The 21,686-nt window shown below is 40.6% G+C and overlaps 2 protein-coding genes across 2 annotated transcripts in view; one reads left to right on the top strand and one right to left on the bottom strand.

Moving 5' to 3' along the window:
• Positions 1-6,239, top strand: part of PKN2 (protein kinase N2) — a 29,015-nt gene extending 22,776 nt beyond the window's left edge. Inside the window, exons 15-21 of the mRNA XM_008939059.1 lie at positions 428-604; positions 1,203-1,265; positions 1,368-1,444; positions 2,670-2,812; positions 4,079-4,186; positions 5,769-5,849; positions 5,931-6,239. Of these exons, the coding sequence (XP_008937307.1) occupies positions 428-604; positions 1,203-1,265; positions 1,368-1,444; positions 2,670-2,812; positions 4,079-4,186; positions 5,769-5,849; positions 5,931-6,134 (853 nt within the window). The 3' untranslated portion in view covers positions 6,135-6,239. The remainder of the gene's footprint in view (positions 1-427; positions 605-1,202; positions 1,266-1,367; positions 1,445-2,669; positions 2,813-4,078; positions 4,187-5,768; positions 5,850-5,930) is intronic.
• Positions 6,240-11,085: 4,846 nt separating this feature from the next.
• On the bottom strand, positions 11,086-20,993 carry GTF2B (general transcription factor IIB; the record flags this gene model as incomplete). Its single annotated transcript, XM_008939070.1, has 5 exons — positions 11,086-11,598; positions 13,383-13,664; positions 14,278-14,407; positions 14,544-14,690; positions 20,860-20,993. Coding segments are annotated over 5 exons (827 nt in total), but the record flags the coding sequence as incomplete, so codon positions are not given.
• Positions 20,994-21,686: the final 693 nt, after the last annotated feature.

Raw genomic sequence — 21,686 nt, 5'->3', positions numbered from 1 at the left:
GAAAGATAAGCGTGTTAAGAAAAAGCTGCAAATTAACAAGTTGGCTTTAAGGAGAAGTAATCTGGAATTACTATATATAGATGTCTATACTGTTGTTACTGGTTTTCCACTTTAGCTGTTGTATAAAATGAAAGTGGTTTGAAGGTATCGTCACATGATATTAATGCATACTCAATGCAAGTCTGAGTATTTGGAAGGAAAATGGGTACAATTTCCATGAACTGCTAGGTTTCCTGTTTTGTTTGTGAAAGCTAAAAGTAATGTGTGTGCAAGTATTAAAACCTCTCTCTTGAAACAAAAAATGTTCTTATCTTACCCTGAGGAATTGAGGAAAAATATAAGATAGAAATTACTAATAGTTTTTTGAGAGTTGAAAAATTGTGGTTCAGGATTCAGCTTTAAATTTTTACTCATTTTCTGTTCACAGCTTGATGTGTGAAAAGCGAATATTTGAAACTGTGAATAGTGTAAGACATCCCTTCTTGGTGAACCTTTTTGCTTGTTTCCAAACCAAAGATCACGTTTGCTTTGTAATGGAATATGCTGCTGGTGGGGATCTGATGATGCACATTCATACTGATGTCTTCTCTGAACCCAGAGCAGTGTGAGTATCCAGTCCCTTTTTGTGGCATCAAGTGAAGGGCATTTTGTGCAGTGGAGAATTAAAATCTTTATCAGCACCTGCCTCTGTATTGTGTCATTTCAGTCAAGACTGGTTTAAGTTTTTAAAAGGGTCGGAGATTCTAACTCAGTTTGTTAGAAAGTGACGCATGCAGGTTTAATGTGCCTGAACCTACATGGAATTCAGAAATTACATATAAATATTTAATGTTTATAATACTTTTTTTTAAGATTACATTATAAAAGCTAAATTAAAAGTTAAAATAGCAGACAAGGGTAAAAAGGGAAAGAATAAGGCAAATTAGAAGTCCTTCAATGCCATGGCAGTGGACACTACAGAAAATTTATCCTCTGTGCCAAGTTGACATAGTACAGCTTGAAAGCTGCAGGTTTAATCATTTTTTGCCATCTGGCTTTAAAGCTCTGACCTTGTATAAAACTAATCAATACCTGAAAAAAAAAAAAAAAAGAAAACGATCTGTAATCTTCAGATGATGGTTAATAAAAAAGATCAGTAATAACGGACTTCACATTCTGAAAAGCAAAATTAAAATCACTTGAAATCTTAATTTTTTGAACAGATTCTATGCTGCATGTGTGGTTCTTGGACTTCAGTATTTACATGAACACAAAATAGTATATAGGTAAGTAGTCATTGTCCCATTTTCAGGAGACTAATTTCAGCTATTCTGAATAGTACTGAAGAAATGTCAGTAATGCAATTTTGTTCTCAAATGTTCATTTAGAGACTTGAAGTTGGATAACTTATTGCTCGACACTGAAGGCTTTGTGAAAATTGCTGACTTTGGTCTTTGCAAAGAAGGTAATGACCCTTAATTTTTCTTTCTGGGGGAATTCCATAATCTGTCTTACTCTTGGCTGTTCCTTGAGACTTTTGGACTCTTAAATATGTACACTGTGTACTCACCCTGTATCATTTGAAGGAAGACATACATCTCCGATTGTACGAATGCAGCGTTCCTAAGAAGGGATGAGGAGCATCCTCATTCTAAACGTGTTGATACTGTACAGTAAGATCAAGTACAATTATAATCCATACCTTATTCTTACTTTTTTACAAATTCATTATCTTTTTAACTATGAAATAGTCACAACTCTAAGTATGTGGAAATGACATGCAAAGTATACTATAGCTAAAATAAAGAAATCTATCCCAAAAAGGAAGCCTTGTATGCTAAAAAGTTACTTTCAGGCATCCCACTACTGGTAACTGCCTTTCATATAAGACATAAAATAGAGGTAGCAACTGAAATTGTAGTGTCTTTCTCAAACCCCATTTGGGGGGGAAGATCTGGAAAAGTTCATTTCGTTCTCAAGTTCTTATAGCCTGTCTTCCCTATCTTTTCCTTTTAGATAGCCTAAGAGGGAATTTAGTAAATGCAGTAGGTGTTTAAAGATATTTTGTCTTTAAAATCCTTGGGCAAGTCCTGTGACTTCATCTACAAACAAATCCCCACGAATGACTGAAGAAAACGAGAAGAAAAGCTCTTTGGTTTACTGACTACTACCATAAATGGTTTTAAGCTTTCTGCAGCACCTCCAAGTGTATTTATTGTTACATCAGACCATGTGGTGCTGATGTCCCATACTGTCCCCCTGTTGCAAATAGACAGGGCTTATTTTGAATAAAGTTGTTTGACTACACTCCACATTTTACTTTATGTAGTTTTGCAAGTGTGGAAGCATCCATAGTAGGTATGTTTGACTAGAGTTCCTCATTTTCTTCTATGAGCTAGAAGAAATATAGCATACAGTTGTGTCTTCGCAGGCAAAGATAAACTGGGTGACAGAGGTGTTACTGGAAGCTTATTTTAATTCATTGCATGTAGTTAAGGATAGAAAAACATATTCTTCATGGGAGAGAAGAATGGGGGAATGTTCTGCCTTATTGGCCTGAGCCTTCAGGACAGGCCCTGAAACTATAGTGTGAGCTGAAGTTGCTCTAGAGAGAGGTTTTACTTGCTGGAGGACTAGATTGTAGAATGGCAGAAAATCCTGCTTGCTTCTCATTAACTGTAACTTTTCAGGAATGGGATTTGGAGACAGAACAAGCACATTCTGTGGCACACCAGAATTTCTTGCTCCAGAGGTGCTGACAGAAACTTCCTATACAAGAGCTGTAGACTGGTGGGGTCTTGGTGTACTGATCTATGAGATGCTTGTGGGCGAGGTAAGTTCTAGTAAGAAACAATGGAGTCATAAAACCAATATATGTTAAAAAGGTTACAGAACTCAGAATACCAAATAGTCAACACTTAATGTGGCCTGTCACAGCTCTATCAATACTTGTATATACTATACGTATAGGCAAACCTCATTTTACAGTGAGCATCTCAATGCATTTCATAAAAAAAAAAAAAAAAAAGTATTAATACTGAGCAGCTACTTACCTGATACTAGCTGCTGTAATGTGAGAAGTTGGTGAGTCATGTCATGAGCTTGAATTATCAGCAGCTGTGGAAGTGATGAGTTGTAGCTGGTCCAAGACTTAAACTCTAGATTTTTGTTCTATTTTGTTTTTAATTACATCATTATGCCTTAAATTAAAGTAATGAGACCTTAATATCAGTGTCTCTGAGCAAGAACATAGCACATCTGGTTTGGGGACGCTCAGTTTCCAGCACACATCTGTTACCATCACATTTGGATGGGTACAGCTATAGCAGTTTTCCACTTCCAAATGCTTTTGGAGAGAAAATAAAGTCCTTAACTCCTGTAGCTTGAGTGGAAGTGAAATTTAATACATAAAACTAGATAGCAGTGAAAGATTATGCCCAACACAATGCTGTTCACCACTTGAATTACATATGCATTGAAAATAAAATGAGCTGGTAGAAATAATTTACTACTGGACAGTTATTTATCATTGCCTGTATTGCTTTCCTTCTGGCCATTTTGTTACAGAGTCACTCAGGTAGCACAGCGGTGGCTTACATAGATTTACTCATAACTTTCTTCTTTTTCAAAAAAGATGAGCGTTCAAATTCCAATTCCTTTGAGATAAAAAGCCTGTAGGGTGTTACCTACATCTGCCACTTCAAAGCAATTTGAAAACCCTTGAGCTGTAGCATGCTAGAAAAATATTACCAAAGCAAATTAATCTTGACTATGTTGCTTGTGAATGGTGGCTGTCCCAAAGAACTGATACATACTTTCCCCACTTCCTGTGTATCTTGTGTCAAAAACTCACTTAGGTGTTTCTGCTTCTTAAAAGCACATTTTTAAAGCATAGTCCTTCAGTAAGAATGAAGGGATAATATCAACTTGCCTTACTTTTCTCTCTTCGTTACGGAGAACTACCGTATCTGTCTCTGGAAAAAGGAAGACTTCATTTCAGGGTGTCTAATGCCAGACTGTCAGCTGAATATATGCAGTTTTCCATAGTGATTTTTAAGCCTACTTAATAGTTTGGGGTTTTTTATTACTTTCCTAACAGTCTCCTTTCCCTGGAGATGATGAAGAGGAGGTGTTTGACAGTATTGTAAATGATGAAGTAAGATATCCACGATTTCTGTCTACAGAAGCCATCTCTATCATGAGACGGGTAAGAACATAATATCACCATATTCCCTTCTTATCCTGTTCCTCTTCAACATTAAAGAAATTAATTACTTTTATGTGGAACTAAGTACTTTAAGAACTTATGCTTAGTATTTTTTTTCTACAGTTAAAATCCAGACTTGCTTCATTTATGCTGTGCCATGCTGCTTATCATCTTGAAATTGCAAAATGCCATTCCACTTCATTGAGAAGCAACTTTTTCTTTCAAAATGTAGAACAGTAGAGGCTCTATCTTCTCTCTGTATTGAGCTTCCTAGTCATACCTAATGAGAGAAGTTCATCTCTTTTCCTAACAGAACACTGCTGCATTGACCTATTTGCTAGATTAACATTGTCACATGAATATTTTAATTCAAAGACTTCTAAATCTTCTTGGTTTCATTCCAACTGGGGCAGGGAACACAACACACACGGGATCTGCAGTCCCATTCTTGGCAAAGAGCAGCTGATTTTGTTTATGATTGTCATTAGTGCTACTCCTTAGCCGAATGGCTCTACTTACCTAAAGAAGACCCTTGAACCTCTCTGAGTTAGAAGATTATCACAGTTAGAGAAGGGAATCGACTGGAGGTGATTCAAAGCCTTTGGAACCAACCTCTCCACTTGAATGTCTGCCATTAAATAGCAGTCTAGCACCCAATTCAGCAACTTGCTGCAGCCTGTAAGTTAAAGCATGTCACAGACTACTGTGACATAAGTAATAGCATAAATATTCTATAGCTTAAAATTATTTGCCTACTCCCAGGGAGAGCGTTTGTCCAGAGGAAAAAAAGGAAGAATACCGTGTTATGACAGTACCTGGGGAGGGCACTTTTACTGTGAAAATGCTGGTGCCTGCATCGCCAGGGGATTCCTGTGCTGCACCCAGAATACGTTTACCATTAACTTTGAGCTTATAGCTACTACTTGTAGCTGTGCTTGCACTGTTCCCATCTGAGAAACTTGTAGGTAATACAGAAGATGTTATTTTTTGATGGCTGCATCATGACTCTATCATCTCACCCTGATGCGGGGCACTCTGCCTGGAGCAGGGTTCTGCTCACAGCAGCATGATTCACACATGCAAACATCTAACTTCTGGTGTTAACTAGAAAACCCATTTATTTGGTTGGGCGTGTATAGCAGCATTCAGCCCTTTCTTGGTGAATTAACTGCTGTGAAATAGCTGGGCCCAGGAGACAGCAGAGTAGTCTCTCTTCTCAGCCAAGCGAGAAATACCAGCTTATGTAAATGCTGTAACCTCTGTGGCAAGAAGCACACCCTTCAGTATCTCTGTGCTCAACACTAGCCCCACAGATCATCTTGGGGTGCAAGATTTGGTAGCACAGGTTCTCTACATGTGCATAGCTAGCCCAGTGGTGGAATTGTGCCAACAGGTTCAGGCATCTCTAAAAGAGCATTGCTATCTCTAGCTACATATGTCTAGAGGACCAGGGATTTTCTATAGGTCAGGCAACATCCATTTCTATCACCTAATCTTGGTGTCAGCTCTTATACAGCAGCACTTATCTTCCCCTAGTTCCTACCCCTGAACTTTTACACTCAAATCTTGCGTGTTTTGTCAGCTGCTACGAAGAAATCCAGACCGGCGTCTTGGAGCTGGAGAAAAAGATGCTGAGGATGTGAAAAAGCATCACTTTTTCAGGGTCAGTACAACCTACTATTACTTCTAAGGATGCTAAGGAGTAGTAGACAGTAAACTAAAGATCAGCTGGTTTGTTTTACAGCTAATCGATTGGAATGCTTTACTGGCTAAGAAAGTGAAGCCTCCTTTTGTACCCACCATTAGAGGACGAGAAGATGTTAGTAATTTTGATGACGAATTTACCTCCGAAGCACCTATCCTCACTCCACCTCGGGAACCAAGGATACTTTCAGAAGAAGAGCAGGAAATGTTCAGCGATTTTGATTACATTGCTGATTGGTGTTAACTTCTAGACACTGTGAAACCCCAGCTGACTGGCTCACAAGAATGCCTCTCTCAGAAGAATACCAACCCTTCAATTGCTCTCTGTGCCACCTGTAGCTTCTGGTTTTTTTAAAATCACATGAAGATTCTTTTAAGTACTGTTTTAACACTCATGAAGAGTGGCCTCTTTGTATATTGTTTTTTATCTGAGCACTGGAAAGCAGGTCTACGGAGTTCTTATGCTGAGTTAGTGAACCCAGGCTGTCTTAAGCTTCCCACACACGTGCACACTTGAATCTGTAACTGTTGCTCTCACTCCTTTAAAGCAGATAACATCACTTTTTAAAGTATCTGCCTTACGTGGGGAAAGCAGACTTTGGGCTAGGTAATCACTTCTCTCTACTCAGCCACAGTGAAAGAGAAGTTTGGGATAGAGATCACACACAGAACGTGGTTCTAGCTGGAGCAGGCAAATTATTTCAGTTAAATGTTATCTTGTGCAGTCTATAAAACTACACCTTTCTATGTACACCATCTTGGGTTCTTAAAATAATGGTATTCAGAACAGATATGCCTTGTTTTGTAAATTTTCTATGGTATTTATTAGGAAAAATGTTAAACACCTTGCCTTTGAGATAACAACAGTGTAAGTGCTTCCATTACAAAGAAAAATCCAGAGTTTACCAAAGCCACTTGCCAAACAGTTTTGCCTTTGAGCTTTTTAAGCACGGCTTAAAACCCTGGTTATATGAATTTAATTATATGAAGAATGATTATTCTTCATATGATTATATGAAGAATGTAACAAGGACATTGCTCAGTCTAACTGCAAGGAGCAAAGCATTTGCATTTCCCAGGCCCATCCACCTTTGCACTCATGCTCATGCCTTTCCCACTCACCCAGTGGAGAGATAAGTTAACCAGTCCCCCATCTAACCACCCAGATCATCCCGTATCTGCTGTACAGTATCATATCACTTTTAGAAAACGTAAGGATTTTCAATGTATACATGCTGTGAACATGTATATTTGGAAGCTGTAATGTATTATGTCCAGGCAAGTAATTTAATTACACCACTTCATTAACTTTGCACAGTGGCCACGCGAACGACATCCAACTCTGAGTGAAAAAGATATTTGTAAACACACAGGCCACTGAACTCCAGAACTTAGATTGGCAGTTACCGAGGGTAAAAGCAATATGTTGTAACAGAATGTATAAATATTTTTGATAAAAACTGTGTATATTTTAGAAACCCCTTAACACTAAAAGCTGTACCTCAAAAGTTGAAGACAAAAGACCAGACACTGTGCGTACTTGTAAACCAGGATCTGTTTTTGGCATCTGGTGTTCTTTGGGCAAACGTTAATTTTTGGAAAATAAATTTCCCATGTGGTCCTTAGCTCTGGCACTATTCAGAGCTGATTGTGTATCTAATTTCACAGGTTCACCCTAGCCAAGAGTTCACTGTTCATGGGTTAAGACAGTGAGAATCAGCACTCCAATGAATTCAAGACTTGTCATTTTTTTCATTCAGAGAAATGCGAACCACTTGAGTGTGCAGCCCTGAGGTGGTGGTTTAGAATCATGATGCTGGACAGACCTGCAGAGTCAGGCAGGGGAGAGTCTTAATGGACTGAGAAAAAGGTTAAAAGGTCTTCGCACAGGAAGAAGGAAGGCATCTGCCAGCCCTGCAAATCATGTTTGGTAGAGTGAGTCAACTTCTCAGCATCGTTTCCAGATTCTAATTGATAAGAAACAAATTATATTCCTGTATCTAGCTGAAACCAATACTTTTGAGGTACAGTCAGCTCACCCTTTTTGGTTCCCAAATATATATATGAGCATCTAACAGGGTGCTTAACACTTATGAAAGTATCCTCAAAAATACCTTTTTGTAACTACATCTTGTACAGAAATCTTTTTTTTTTTTAATCTAAGTAAATCACTTAAAAAAATTAGAGGGCAGGGTATGTTCACCCAGTTAAGATGAAAGAAAGCACTAATTTTATCTCTGTAGTTTTTAAACTATTTTTAGGCAGATTAAGACTTTAAACCCTAGATTGTAAATATATTTTGCTATACTTTATCTGTATGTGGCTGCTCAAGCACTTTGTAAGGAAATTAGGATATTTTAGAATGGTACACTATGCATTAAAATTAAATGTGCCTTTAACAAATGTCATTCTAAGTGTTTTGCAGTCATTAATATCACAAATTAAAGTTTTAAATAGAGTAATTTGTAAATTGCGTCCCAAACGTGATTTTGCTATTTCTTGAAGTGACTTGTCACGTTTTCTCCACAGGTAACTTCAGAAAAGAACTTGCAATCAGGAGGGGACTTACAGAAACCCAGTTTCTTAGTGATAGCTTTGTGTACTTCCATTCGTTTAAAAAAAAAAAAAAAAAAAAAAAAAAACACCAAACACAACTCAAGTAACTATTGGTGAGCATACCTGCTTTCTGAGGCTGAAGGAGAGCAGCCTCCTCTTACTTGGGTGAGCAGACCTGAGGCATCAGGTAGAGATCATGTCTGTTGATGTCTGGTCAGCTTGAATCAGCATCCTCCCTTCACAGGTTTTTATGACAGGGAAGACAACACTCAACCCCCCATAGTACAGGATATTTCTGTAAAGAACCAAAAACTTAGACCCAACCTCCAGTGACCTTTCAAGCAGAGAAGAAGGAAGCTTTCTTCCCCAAGTGTATTTATAGCTCTTTAAGAACAAAATAAAATTTCACATGAGACCATTGCCCAGAGACACTTCAGTGCTTAACTAAGCAATCATTCCAGATAGGGCAGGCTCCAAATGAAGATAGTTTTAAATATCTAGTCTAAATTGCAGTTGAATTGACACAGGAAGTGCCTGAAGACACTGCACCCTTGCCTTTGGTGTGCCTGGGGAATGGATCCTTCAGCAATGTCTTCTCCCAGGCTGGCTGCTCAACCAGCAATGACACAGGCATTAGCAGACAACCCAAAACCCATCAACACCTGAACTGTAGCCAGTCTCCCTGCTTGCACTTAAGGCTCTCTGTGTCACAGAGCCTTTGCTACCACCTCACTTCAGTAACACAAAAAGGTAAAGGGCTAAAATGGGCTGCAGAGCAGCAACAACCTTCTCTCCACCTCCCCACACCTATCCCCCACAATCCCAAGAACTGCTGGTGTACCATGCACACAGATGTCCCCCACACTACCAAGGAGTGCTCCAGCTAGGAACAAGGAGAGCTCATTTCTGAATGAGAAACTGCGCTAAGAGAAGTCAAGTTCCTTACTAAGGGGGTCATAACTACCTAAAAAAGAATTCGGAGTTACACTTTTTATTTTCCCGGAATGCTTCACATTAACCAGTAGTAGCTGGTTTTCAGAATACAGGGCCTCCTTCAAGCATACTCATAGTTGTCCCTCTCCGGGCTGCACGGTTACTACCCTGTTCACACCAAGGGCAGTACAGGAACTGCAGGAAGAGACAGGGTCAAGCCAGGACACTATGTCCCCTGCCTCCATCTGCTGCATTCCAGAGCTTTGCACAGATATATTTAAATTTCACTCCAGACAGCTTTTGCTAGATCAATTTCAAGTGTGAACACTCAGCACTCACATGTCAAGTGCTCATGCAGAACTGAAAGCATTTTAAGTAAAAGCATTACTGCCAATCTAAGTTTCAGGCATTTTTAACCTGCAGGTTAAAATATTGAATATTTAAAGATTAAAAAAAAGATTTAAAGATTGAATATACTGATCTATGCTGGAAAGTGTACACCTGATAAAAGAACTTTCACCTCTGCATTCCCAAACTGCAACAGCACAGGAGAGGCCAGGCCCTGCCTCTTCAAAGCATCACGCCTTCGCCCACAGAGGCGCTCAGAGCAAAACAGGGAAAGCCCAGCTAACAGAAAAGGTTGCAACAAGCCATAAGGAAATACATTAGAATACAATCCCCCCAAGCTACCAAGAACACCACCTTTGATGTCTGCACCAGAATTTTTCACAAGTGCAACCAACAGCTTCAGCAGTGTAACAGAACTGTAGCACCTTTGTTATTTGTTTACAGAGGAAAAAAAATTGTTGAGCTGCCACATTTCAATAGTCTCAACCAGCAGAAGAGGATTAAAGCTAAACCAGGAAGAAAACAATGAGGGCTATTGACAATCAGTGCTGTTGTGGCTGGCCCAGGACCAGCCCTGCAGCAGGCTGCCCCCCCAAGCTGCTCTCGCTGGTGCTGAACGTGAGCGTGCGCCTGTGGTACAAAATTAACCCAGGAACCAGAACACCCCGTGGACTCCACTTGCTGCTTTCCACACAAGGTGACACTGTCAGGAGCCAACTTATTTTCAAAGCTGTTAGTTTGGGGAGGGCTCAGCAACTTCTGGCCTTCACTCCTCAGCACCTGGTGCATTATTTCAAGCAAGGAAGTGCTCACGTCAAACTGAGCAGTGCCAGAAGCTTAACCACTGGCCAGACAGGCTGCAGGGTGGACTGGCAGGTAGAACATCCAACAGAAACATTTACTAAAACTACTTTTTACCTTCCTCCGTATAGTATGAAGCATCACAAAGTTGCCAGGAATTCAACTAAAGAGTCCTCATGTTTCCTTTCAGCTGCTTTGTCATTTATGTCACATTCACAGAAGCGTAGCAGAGACATCAGGGAGACTGTGCCAAGGATGTGACCAACCCTTTCACAACACATTTGGAAATCTTCAGGAGCAGTTGTGCTAATATCCAAACCACTTTTCAGCAGCTGCTTGCATTCTATGTTAAGTCACCCACGCCCCAACGTACAGCTAACTAAAGACACTGAAGTCACACTAGAGATTAAGAATTGTCAAGACAGCGAACGTTTAAGCAGCCGTGTGACCAAGTCTGTGAGCTGCCTCCACCATCCTCTGGCCTGTATGCCAGTTCTCAGCATGCAGAACAGCACATGAGTGTCAAATTGCAGTTATATTTCACAAGATGGTTAAGTGTTTTTGGAAAACAGTTTATTTGAGAATTACATAATATTTTAAATTTTCCAAAATACATCTTACTAGATCCCTACAAAAGAAATCTAAATAAGTACAACAATATGAAATTAAGTTTGTTGCAACAGTCATTAAATATTTACTTCCACTAATATATACATACAAAATGCCACACAATGAGCTTGTTTACCCTTGGAATGTGTGCTGTGTTCCAGCAGCTATACTCCACCTCCATATCCTCCAGTTCCACAACATGAAAACTCAATATTAACACTTTGTACATCCTTTATTATAGGCAAAAAAAAAAAAAAAAAAAAAAAAAAAGAAGGTTGTTGTTGCGGAGTTTCAGGGCTTAACAAATTAAAAGTAACCTCTGCAATTTCACAGCTGTGGTAGTTTGTCTACTGGGGTATCAAACTTGAAGTCTGCTGGGAAGAGATCTGGAGCTCGAGGGTAGATCAACCTGTACGACTGTCTGATCGTTACATCAGCCACACCAGCAATATCACCAATTTCTAAAACAAAAAGCAGAGAAGTGATTAGTTTTCACTTTTGTCATTTCTACAGAAGAAACAATCAAGCACAATTTATTGAGAAGTGCTATACACTTAGCTTAATTCATAACTCTCCCAAAAACCTGGTAAAAATAACCATTAACCATCACAACCAACGTTTCGCACCCAGACATCTGTCTTCTCATGTGCCATAATTCAACTTACCCTACCAGTCCTGGAATACCGTCAGTTTCATGTTGGCAGAGGGCCAAGAGTGCTAAAGTCATTAGAAATGTCTACTGCAAAATCTACATGTACTCACCAATATTCTAATAAATCGTCATCAACATCGGGATCTTCATTTTTGCACTTCAATTAAGTATAAGCAAAACCAGCAAAAAAACTTAGCACAGACAAAAGGCAATACCTTCAGCTACATATGAAACAGTTTTATCTTAAAACACATGGAGAATAACTCAGAGGCACAGAGCACTGTTTAACAAGTGATGACAGTACTTGTTTGAGATGCACAGAAACTTAAAATTTAAAGATTTAATCAGATTTGGAATTTAAAACATGAACTGCATGAAAGCCTTCAGCACTGTGTGAGGACACTGAAGGGGTATGGAGTCATGTCTGTGTCCAGGGCTGGCATGTATTTTGTTTTAACCATCACTCTTAAGAGACAGAATCCAACAGCTCAAGGGGAGCAAGGATGAGGGCACCCTACAGTTTGGGCTCTGGAACACTCACGTGCCCAGGGAACTCCCAGCACAATGAAAACTTCAGAGACAGAACAAGCAGTAATTAATGCAGAAGCACCACAACCTGGCAGATAGTTATTCTTTACCTAAAAGTAGCTCCCTGCTAAGAAATCGCTAGATTTTTAACATCCGCATCAACAGAGCTTCCACAGCCAGCTGCCAGCTCTAGGATCCATTTGTCACACCAAGTTCTAAACACTAGTCTTCGATTCCCTCCTTCCCCTTGTGCTGCACCCAGGCAGGCCTTGTTCTGAGCCCCAGAGGCTGATCTATGCTGCCCTGAAGCCTAAGAACAGCTTTGAATTCTTTACTGGCTTCCTAAGGGCCACCCTACCAGAAGACAGTAACGCCAAAGTTGATCTGTGGCCAAGTATACCATCCCACCACTCTCAGTCTTTATCACAGGCTTGCAAGAAGTCAAGGAACATGTACTAATTTAGCTGATTTCAGAACAGTAGTGGGAATGGTAAGGGAGTGGAAGTGACCTCTGGAGGTCATCTAGTCCAACCCTGCTGCCAAGGCAGGTTTGCCTAGGTCAGGTTACACAGGAACACATCCATGCAGGTTTGGAATCTCTCCAAAGAGACTCCACAACCTCTCTGGGCAGTCTGCTCCAGTGCTCACAGGAAAGAAGTCTTTCCTCATGTTGAGGTGGATTCCTTGGCTACCAGAGCAATTAACGACTCAACATGATCTTAAGCCATAACACCACCCATAACTGCCCCAAAGTTTGTATTTGGTCTGTTTCAGAGCAGAACATACACATGCAAATATTCGTATGGATGGTTCAAATCATGCTCATGTGAATGCACTAGTCCAACTCCTAGTGCCAGAACAAAGTGAACTCGGTTTGCACTGAGCATAGGCAATTACTCAGTCTTCATTTTGGGGAGCAGGAGGTCCTGGTGCAGTCTGTGCTGTACGCAATTAGAACAGTGGTTTACCACTAGTCACACAGACCTCATCCACATTTGACAGTAACACTGATTTCTCTTCCAAGCAGCAAGAAATAAGGAAGAATAAAAAATAGCTAAATTTTACCTTTCTGTGTCCTTTTCTCTGCAGAAGCTTGTGATGCCATGTAAATAGCTGCAGCTGCTACAGAAATAGGGCTTCTCCCAGGAACCAAATCTAATTCCACAGCTTTACGGGCAATGTGTGTGGCTGCCATTTGTACTTGTTTGGGAAGACCCAGATTGGAACAGAATCTTGACATGAAGTCTCCAGTTGTAATCAGATCAACACTGGTTTCAAGAGCTTTCAAAATAAGTTTAAAACACCGGCCTATTTCCTTCTTTGAAATCCTGGACACCGCACATATTTCTGAACAAAGAGTAAAAATTAAATTTCAGGCTTGGTAGCACTTGCTCCCCCAAAATAATTAAATTTGATTCTCAGTATATCAAGACCCACAATGAAGGCCAATATCATTAAGGTCACTGTCATTAAATAAGCTTTGTACATTTGTGAAACTTCCAGATCATTTCAAGTCAGTGCACATTTTTAGTAAGGAGCTAATTGCCACAGCTTGCTTAGTAAAGGAAACTTGGTACTCAATGCCAAAAAAAATTGTACGCCTGTCAGGGAAAAGTTGCATGTTATGTACTGCAGAACTATTGGTTCAAATTTAGTTACAGCAGTCCCCATCATCCTCTGACCAAAGCAATAGCTTTTAAGTTTCACCCACCCTCAGAATGGCCTTTGAATGCTGACGTTTTTTCATGATTATGACCAAAAATCCCATGCCTGAGAGCCTACTCACTTCAAAAATACAACAAATTTCCAGACTCCCTGCTACCCTCCCCACTAAAGGCAAGCTGGAGCTGAGAACAACCAATTCGGCCAAGTCCACGATTGAGAAAACCAACCCCCTACAGGGACAGTAGCTAGACCTTTACTTCATAGCAAAACTGAATCTGTATCACCGAAAACTTACCTTTAAATGTTCTTGGAACACCCTCTTGCCTGCAGGCTATGTAGAGACAAGCAGAAGCAATAGCATCATTACTCCTCCCCTTCAGGCTCTTTTGCTCATACACTTGCTTGAATAAATTATTTGTTCGATCCTTCAAAGCAAGAAGACTAAATTTAATTAACTCTAGGCCATTTAATTAGCAGCTGTATCAAAAATTCATGCGCTCATTATATTATGCTAACTAAGTCAATGCCAGAACAATTTAAGGAAGGGAGACATGAACTTACAACTATATTTCTAGGGAGGTTGATTCTGTCTGCCATGTTTGTGATTTCTTTGAAAGCATTCATCATCGCACGATCAGAGCTGCTCATGGTTCTGCGATTCTGGTACTTGGAATTCCCAAATTCGTCAAAACTTGCTGCACCCGTGCCCTGAAAAGAAAAATTTTTATTGTCAATAAAACACAAACAACTTTCTCCTCCTTTCAAGAGCAAACATCTTATAGCTTCTGGTATCTTAATTCAAGGTGCCCAGTTCAAACAGCTGAGTGAATAAGCATGACTGAAGGCAATCATACAATCGAGTGCTGTTCCAAACACCAGGTTCTACACCCTGCACAAGCCTCAAATCATGAACTAATTTCCAAGATTACACAAGGATTTTTTTTTCCTAATGTAACAATAATTTAAAGTATAAAATGAATAATATATACAAGTGTGCATTTCAATACTCCTGCCAGAGATGCTGAGGTCCAAGACTAGGTTTTTATGCAACCCATGTGTCATTTGGGCTGCATCTGCACTGTGACAGACTGGTGAGTCAGAACAATAACATTTTATGGCCAACGGGAGACCAGTTGTTACAACAGTAACTCAAATATGAAAATGAAAGCATGGGCAAAGAGAATATCCAAACCAATGACCTATTCAAAACCAATTTGATACTGTGCCTGCTAGCAGTTACAAGCCTTAATTGTGGCAAAATATAAATATCCACATATTCTGCCTTTACAGGAAAGCCACAGACCTCTCAAAAGAAAAGTCTGAGGTCTTACAAGTAAGAGCCTGGCAACTTCAAAACAAGCTTCCAACATGCCTTTTTTTTTTTATTTAAAACTGATAGTGCAAATTGCATACCTCTGTTAAACAGGCAATCAATTTTGCCCAACTAAGAGAGCCTAAAATGTTTAAAGTCTTCAATTATCCATCAGTCTGAAACACGTCTTTAGCAAATAAAGCCATGTCAGATTAGTCATAGCTGATGACAACAACAGGGCCTGTATGCTGAGAAGAGCAATGTCTGTAATTTATATTGTCTACTTGTAAGTTTGCTGTCACAGCATGTTGGGCCACGAGTTCCCTCAAATAGAAGGCACTTCTTCGCAATAATTCCATGTTACGAGTGGAAACCTGGATTCCCTGCACCAGCGAGCATTTACTCCTTGGCTGACACCTTCTAACAATTTAGCTGGGCAGGGAACACCTGCAACACTGTAGATAGATTTGGGCATTTAAACATCCTGACATGGTGGCCACTGCAGACACAGGTTACTAAGCTGCTCTGTTTTGCTAAAAACAGTAAGCATACAGCAGACCTTCATCTATGACTGGCTGCTAACCTGGCTGTTCCCATCCAGCACTTGCAAACAGAGTTCATAAATTAAAGACTGTACCACCTGGGCATCCTGACACATTGCTGAAAGTGGGGGGCCAGGGTACAGTGAGCAAAGGGCAGATCACACTCCAGCACCGCCTTATTCCTCTTACCTGCCCAGCATTCAGTTCTCCTTTCCTGATCCATGTCCTTGGGAATCAGTCTTCTATTTTAAAACAGCTTCTAATTCTATAATCTCTGCCTGGCACACATCTACATTCAATACATGTTCTTTGGCTGGCACTAATAATGCTCACCCTTGACTGTTCACTTCTCCTGTTTCACTTCCCTACCCTTAAGGACTCCAGGTAGGCCCCATTTCTGAACTAGTTCGGTGGATGCCTCTGCTGAGACCCACACCTCTGGCGCACACACACTCTGACACCCCTGCGAAGAGCGAGGACTCCAGCACAGAACCCTCCCTCACAAGTTTCCCTAGCCCCTTGAACAGACCGTCCATGACAGGTACTAGATTCCAAGATAGTTCTTGGGTTTCTTCCTACTCCTTCAAACACCCTTTCAGATGAACCCAGAAATGATCCTGGCACCAACACAGAGGAGGACTGCTCCAAAGGCAATCCTACCTCCTTGACTGGATGAACGTTTCCAGCTACCCAGAAGTTCTCAGTAATGTTTAAAGGTAAACAAAGAACAAGAATCAAGCACAACAAACTTCAGGCCACAAAGGACATTACAAACATACCTGCAACATTAGACCTTCCTTTCAGAAGGTCTTAATAAGGTTTTATGCCAGAATAGCTTCCCTTGGCCCAAAACACACAAAAGGCTCAGGTCAAAAGGCTCCTTTCTGGCCATCACTCACACTCCTGCTCCCTGCAATGCATTACAACATTCCTGTGCATCATGGACAACTAGACTAGCACCATGCACAAATGCTTACAGGAACTGCATGTCCTCAAAATCCTGCAGATGCCAGAAAAGTGACTACAGACAACCTGACTGCAAGTCCCCAGTCATTGTCTAACCAGGCTTCATGTCCATAGTCCTTTACCAGCAAAAGCAGCTCTGTCCTGGAGGCATCAAGTATTTCCCCTTCACCACAGGGATTTCCCCTGGTCCACTATATAGGACCTAAAAGAATTCTTTTTCTTAAGTGTTTCTCCTTAACTTCTCATTTTTTTACTTTCTTGCTGGTGCTTATGGTTACCTTTTCCTTCCAAAATTTGCTTATGTGCGTTGAAACCACCAGTGCAGCTATAGGGAAGTAATGTTAGCCAAAGGATTTTACTCTGCTGGTATGAGCACTCTCCAAGAGCCATAATCAATATACAGCTCCCAAGTATAAGAGTTGGAAAATACTCTTCCATCTCAACTGCTTAAATGAACCACAGCAATTCTCCCTGCATTTGCTCTTTAAATGCAGCATTTACTTTCCTTCTGGAGCTTTCAGCTGAAGGACAACGCTTCGCTGGCTTCAGCCCCTGACAACCGTGTTAAGAGTCCTTTTCCATCCATGGAAAAAACAGAAGCCATGCAGTCTTAACTGAAATCAGATGGACTTTTAAGAATTGTGTGGTTTACTGTTGTGGCCTTTGAGACATCTACTCATCTCTTTCCCATTTCAGCGAGAAAGATCCTTGCTAAAGTCAGGAGTTCCACCTGTCTGGCTTTCAGAGAAGAAATCTTATGGATACAATCCTGAAAACCTCAAAGATAGCTCGAGTGAGAAAACAGCCCATAAACAGTGGTAATCTCTGAAGGGGCTGAGCACAAGCTAGGTTTAGTGTGCTAGCAGCCAATAGCTTTGTACCCTTTTGTACCTTTTTTCCCCCCCAAGATCAGCAGCAAAACTCGTGTTTCTTTTAGTCATAGAAATGAGTTCTTTATGTCAATGCAAATCTAGAAAGTGCTTCTTCAGTAATTTTTTCTTGAATTTTACATAAGGATATAGAAATAACTGTAATATTCTGGCAATCAAGTCACAACTAATGCCAGCCTTCACCACATCTCCCACTGATTTGCACTGTCACCAGATCAACTGCAGTACACAGTACCTACCTGCAGAGAGAAACAGTTCTGTGCCAATATCCTAAAGATCTGCCTGAAGAATACAAACCACCTCCACCACAGCCATCTATGCTATCCATCCTCCTCTTCACAGACAAATTAATCTTTCTTCCAATGCAGGCTGTTTCTGCCTCAGACAGATGGGTCCCTTAAGTACTAAAACCAATTAGCAACTAATCTGTTCACAGGGATGAAGAAGCCTCTCTTGCTGCTAGCAGATACAGACCACATGCTCCCAGCAGAAGGGTCCTGAAGCAGCACCTCCTATAAGAGTGACAAACTGTGCCATGAAGCAGAACTGCCCCCCCCGCCTTCCTTTACTATTTCAAGGCAACAGCCAGTCACCAGAACTTTACTGCTGTAACTGGCAAATGGCCGGGACTCCACTGCCACCTACATTCCCAGGAATTCACAGCCAATCTCTAATATATGTCATGAGAATTATCAATGGATAATTTTGGACTTTCACAAAGAAAGTCCAAAAGAGGAGGGCTAGAAAGGGGGACAAGAAGGTGTTTTTTGTTTTAAAGATTCTATTATCTGCAGCTCTACCTCAAGGAGAAAGGAGTACCTCTGGTTCCCTGTCCCATGTGAAAGGTAAAAGACATCTCTAGCGCACAAATCTGGTGTCCACTCCAGGCCATTCTAAGAATTGTTAACTGACAAAATACAATCCTACCCTGCTTCATTCTCTGGAATTCATGAAGGCTGTTCTGCCGTCTGTCAGGTACTACTTATCTTCCTCATGACTACACCAGTTTCACCCTTGTGCATACCAGGGTCAGTCCTTATGCCATCAAAGGACTGCTTTGAGAAATGTGCTACTTCCCTGGTTTAGTTATTTTTGCTGCAAAATTCACACCCTTTCTGCACCAATAGGAAATTCCTTTAGCATCTTCTGATATAAGCCATTCTTTTCCTTACCAGCTGTTGCAAAAAAATGCAACTCCTGACGCATGAGTTCACATCTGACATCCCAGAGCCCCTGCACACTGGCAAGGCAAACACAGAAACTCTTGTACAGAACACATCCTGGTTTGTGAAAGAGACTCCTTACTTCCTATAGAAAACTGTGTCTCTTCTGCCATTCCCCCTCAGGCAAATAAAATACCCACAGCAGGACAGACTGCCTCTACTTTCTCCAACATGATCCTGGCAGTCCCAGTACTTGGGCTCAACGTTTCACAGGTTACACCATGCCTCACTGACATGCCCACATCTCGTCTTCCCTGAATGGCACTCAGCTGCAACAGACTGACATATCTATTCTGGGATGTTCTGGTTAACAGCAGAACTTCTATTAGATGAATGTCCACCTCTGAAAATCTTTAGTTTTCATTGAAAACCAAACTTTTCACAGACATTTCTTTGTCTTTAGTTCTCCCACTGAGGCTGCTACCCCTCTTATTCTAATTGAGGACCTAAACCTCCAGAGAGAAGATGGTTAACAGTACAAGTCACTGTTCACCCAGATACAAATTCTATCCTTAGCTGAAGTATCTTTTGTCTTTTCCAACATGCAGGTTCTAGAAGACCTCAGCAAGTCATCCTACCTACTGAATGCAACTGACCTGCCAGAAACAAATCCTGTCCTTACACACTCCCAAACCAACACAACAGTGTGGACCTCTCACGAACAGTCCATTTCTCCATCTGTCTACAAAAGTGTGTTTCTTTATCATAGCTGACCAAACTGGTGACAGAAATCCAAACCCTGAGAACTACAATACTTCTGGACCCCTGCAGATGCCATTAAAACTCCAGTGACTTCTACAGCTCTGCTTCACTGAGCTACTTAACAATGCCAACTTCATTAATGAAGTAGTGCAGATTTTTTTTGCCTGAATGGATTCCAATAAGCCACCATAAAGCATCCTAAAATCTGGTAGGAAACAGTGCTTGGAGTTGTCCAAAACACAAGCATCTACTTGGACAATTCTTTGACTAGAAAGATCCTTTTCCACCAGTGGTGAAAGATTTACTGCCCATATCAATGTTCACTAATCAACCTCCTTCCTTTGAAGGACTCTTGCTTGAGAAGTATGGTGCATGCTTCCCTATACATATCTATACATATTTAGGTATTTCCACTTCTGCATCCTGGCAACATCACCAGAAAAAAAACTTAACCGAGAAATCCTGGTGTGCACATACTGCAACACACAAAGCAGCAACACATTATTAATAGTTATCAACCACCAGATCACTTTTCATGAAACATTCAAGAAACCCATAAAATCAATTTGGATCTTGCAGCAAAAAAAAATGTAACACAAAGTACAGTGACGAAAACTTACCTGGGTCACTACGTTATTAAAGGGGGTGCATTTGAGTGATTGATCTTGCTTGCTCTCTCAGGGGAAACAGGAGGATACAGCCGCACCACTGATTTTCAACTCAAATTTACACTGAATGCTTTCTTCTGGAGCACTCACACCAGAAAGAACTCTACAGGTAATGCTTTAACATTAACTAGAAGAACATGTACAATACGCAAGTACATCAACGGTTCTCCAATATTAATCTGATACAGATTTTATTACAAAAAATTATAGTTTAAGTTAGGCAGTACTAGCTATTGAGACCTCAAAACTAAGTATCTGTTATTTCAGAATCATCTCAAGTAAACAGGATATGTCAGTGTTTCTTTAAAGATTGCAACATCAGCTTTTCTGTGTATAGCAGCATACCAAAGAGTGGCAAGCAACCCCCCCAAAGCACTGCAGATTTTTCTTTTGGGGAGGAGGTCAGCCCTTTCCTGCTAACCCCAGGAAAGAGCCACGCTTTACACACCATTGAAATGTAGCAGTTCAGTTTAGCAGTCTCTTTGTAAATACCTTCTCTGAACAGATTGCTTACAGACATACAAACATGCAATTGACACTGAAACTTAGTAAAATTTAATATTTTTAGTGTTACCTTGCCAATCATTGTACTCAAGTCGCCATCACTCAACAAAGGATTCTGAGTATCGCCGACTCGAGATGGATCTTTTGTTGCTTTGTCATTGCTGAAAGTTCTCCATTCTGACCCTACGTCTATGACCCGGTCACCTGAGTTCACAGAAACCAACAGTGTGCATTAATGTAAAATTTTTAAATATTTCATGAAACATTGAAGTTACACATCTGAACTTTCCATTATGAGAAGGCAGTCTCTTGGCATTCCCAAAAAGAACAGTAACTTGCAGGACAACTCACCAAAATGTTTGGGATTCAAAAGTTAAGATGAAGCCAAGTGGGGAAAAAAAAAAACCCCAATCAACTAGAAGAAAACTGCACTGAAAACATAAGTGGAAAAATGCATCCAGAACACAAAGAGTGACCGTACATAGAATGGCTCAGGCTGGAAGGGACCCCACATGATCATCAGTGCACAGAAGGAACCAGGACCTTGATTTCAAGCTGGAGATCATGGCTGCCTTCAAATGTTCTCAGCACTTAGACAAATGATTAAGTTACTGTAACTTAAGTTCCCCCACATTTGCCCTGTATTCAAAGCGCACGTGAATTAGATAATTCCTGCACAATCTCATTAAGCTGTAGTAAATCACTTCAGTGCATGAGCTCCAGGTCCTAGGGACTCCAAAACATGCCACCTTCTGACCCACCGTAACAACATTTTGCAGCTCAGTTCTTATTTTTGAAGGAAGGTTTGACCCCGCCCAACTCCATTTATGATGCTTGATGGTATCAACAGACTATATATCTATATATATAGTTGTGTGTATATATATATATATATAT

Source organism: Merops nubicus, unplaced genomic scaffold (genome assembly GCF_000691845.1).
Source record: "Merops nubicus isolate BGI_N331 unplaced genomic scaffold, ASM69184v1 scaffold39950, whole genome shotgun sequence".
Taxonomy (NCBI): domain Eukaryota; kingdom Metazoa; phylum Chordata; class Aves; order Coraciiformes; family Meropidae; genus Merops; species Merops nubicus.
This window is presented reverse-complemented; position numbering and strand designations above follow the sequence as displayed.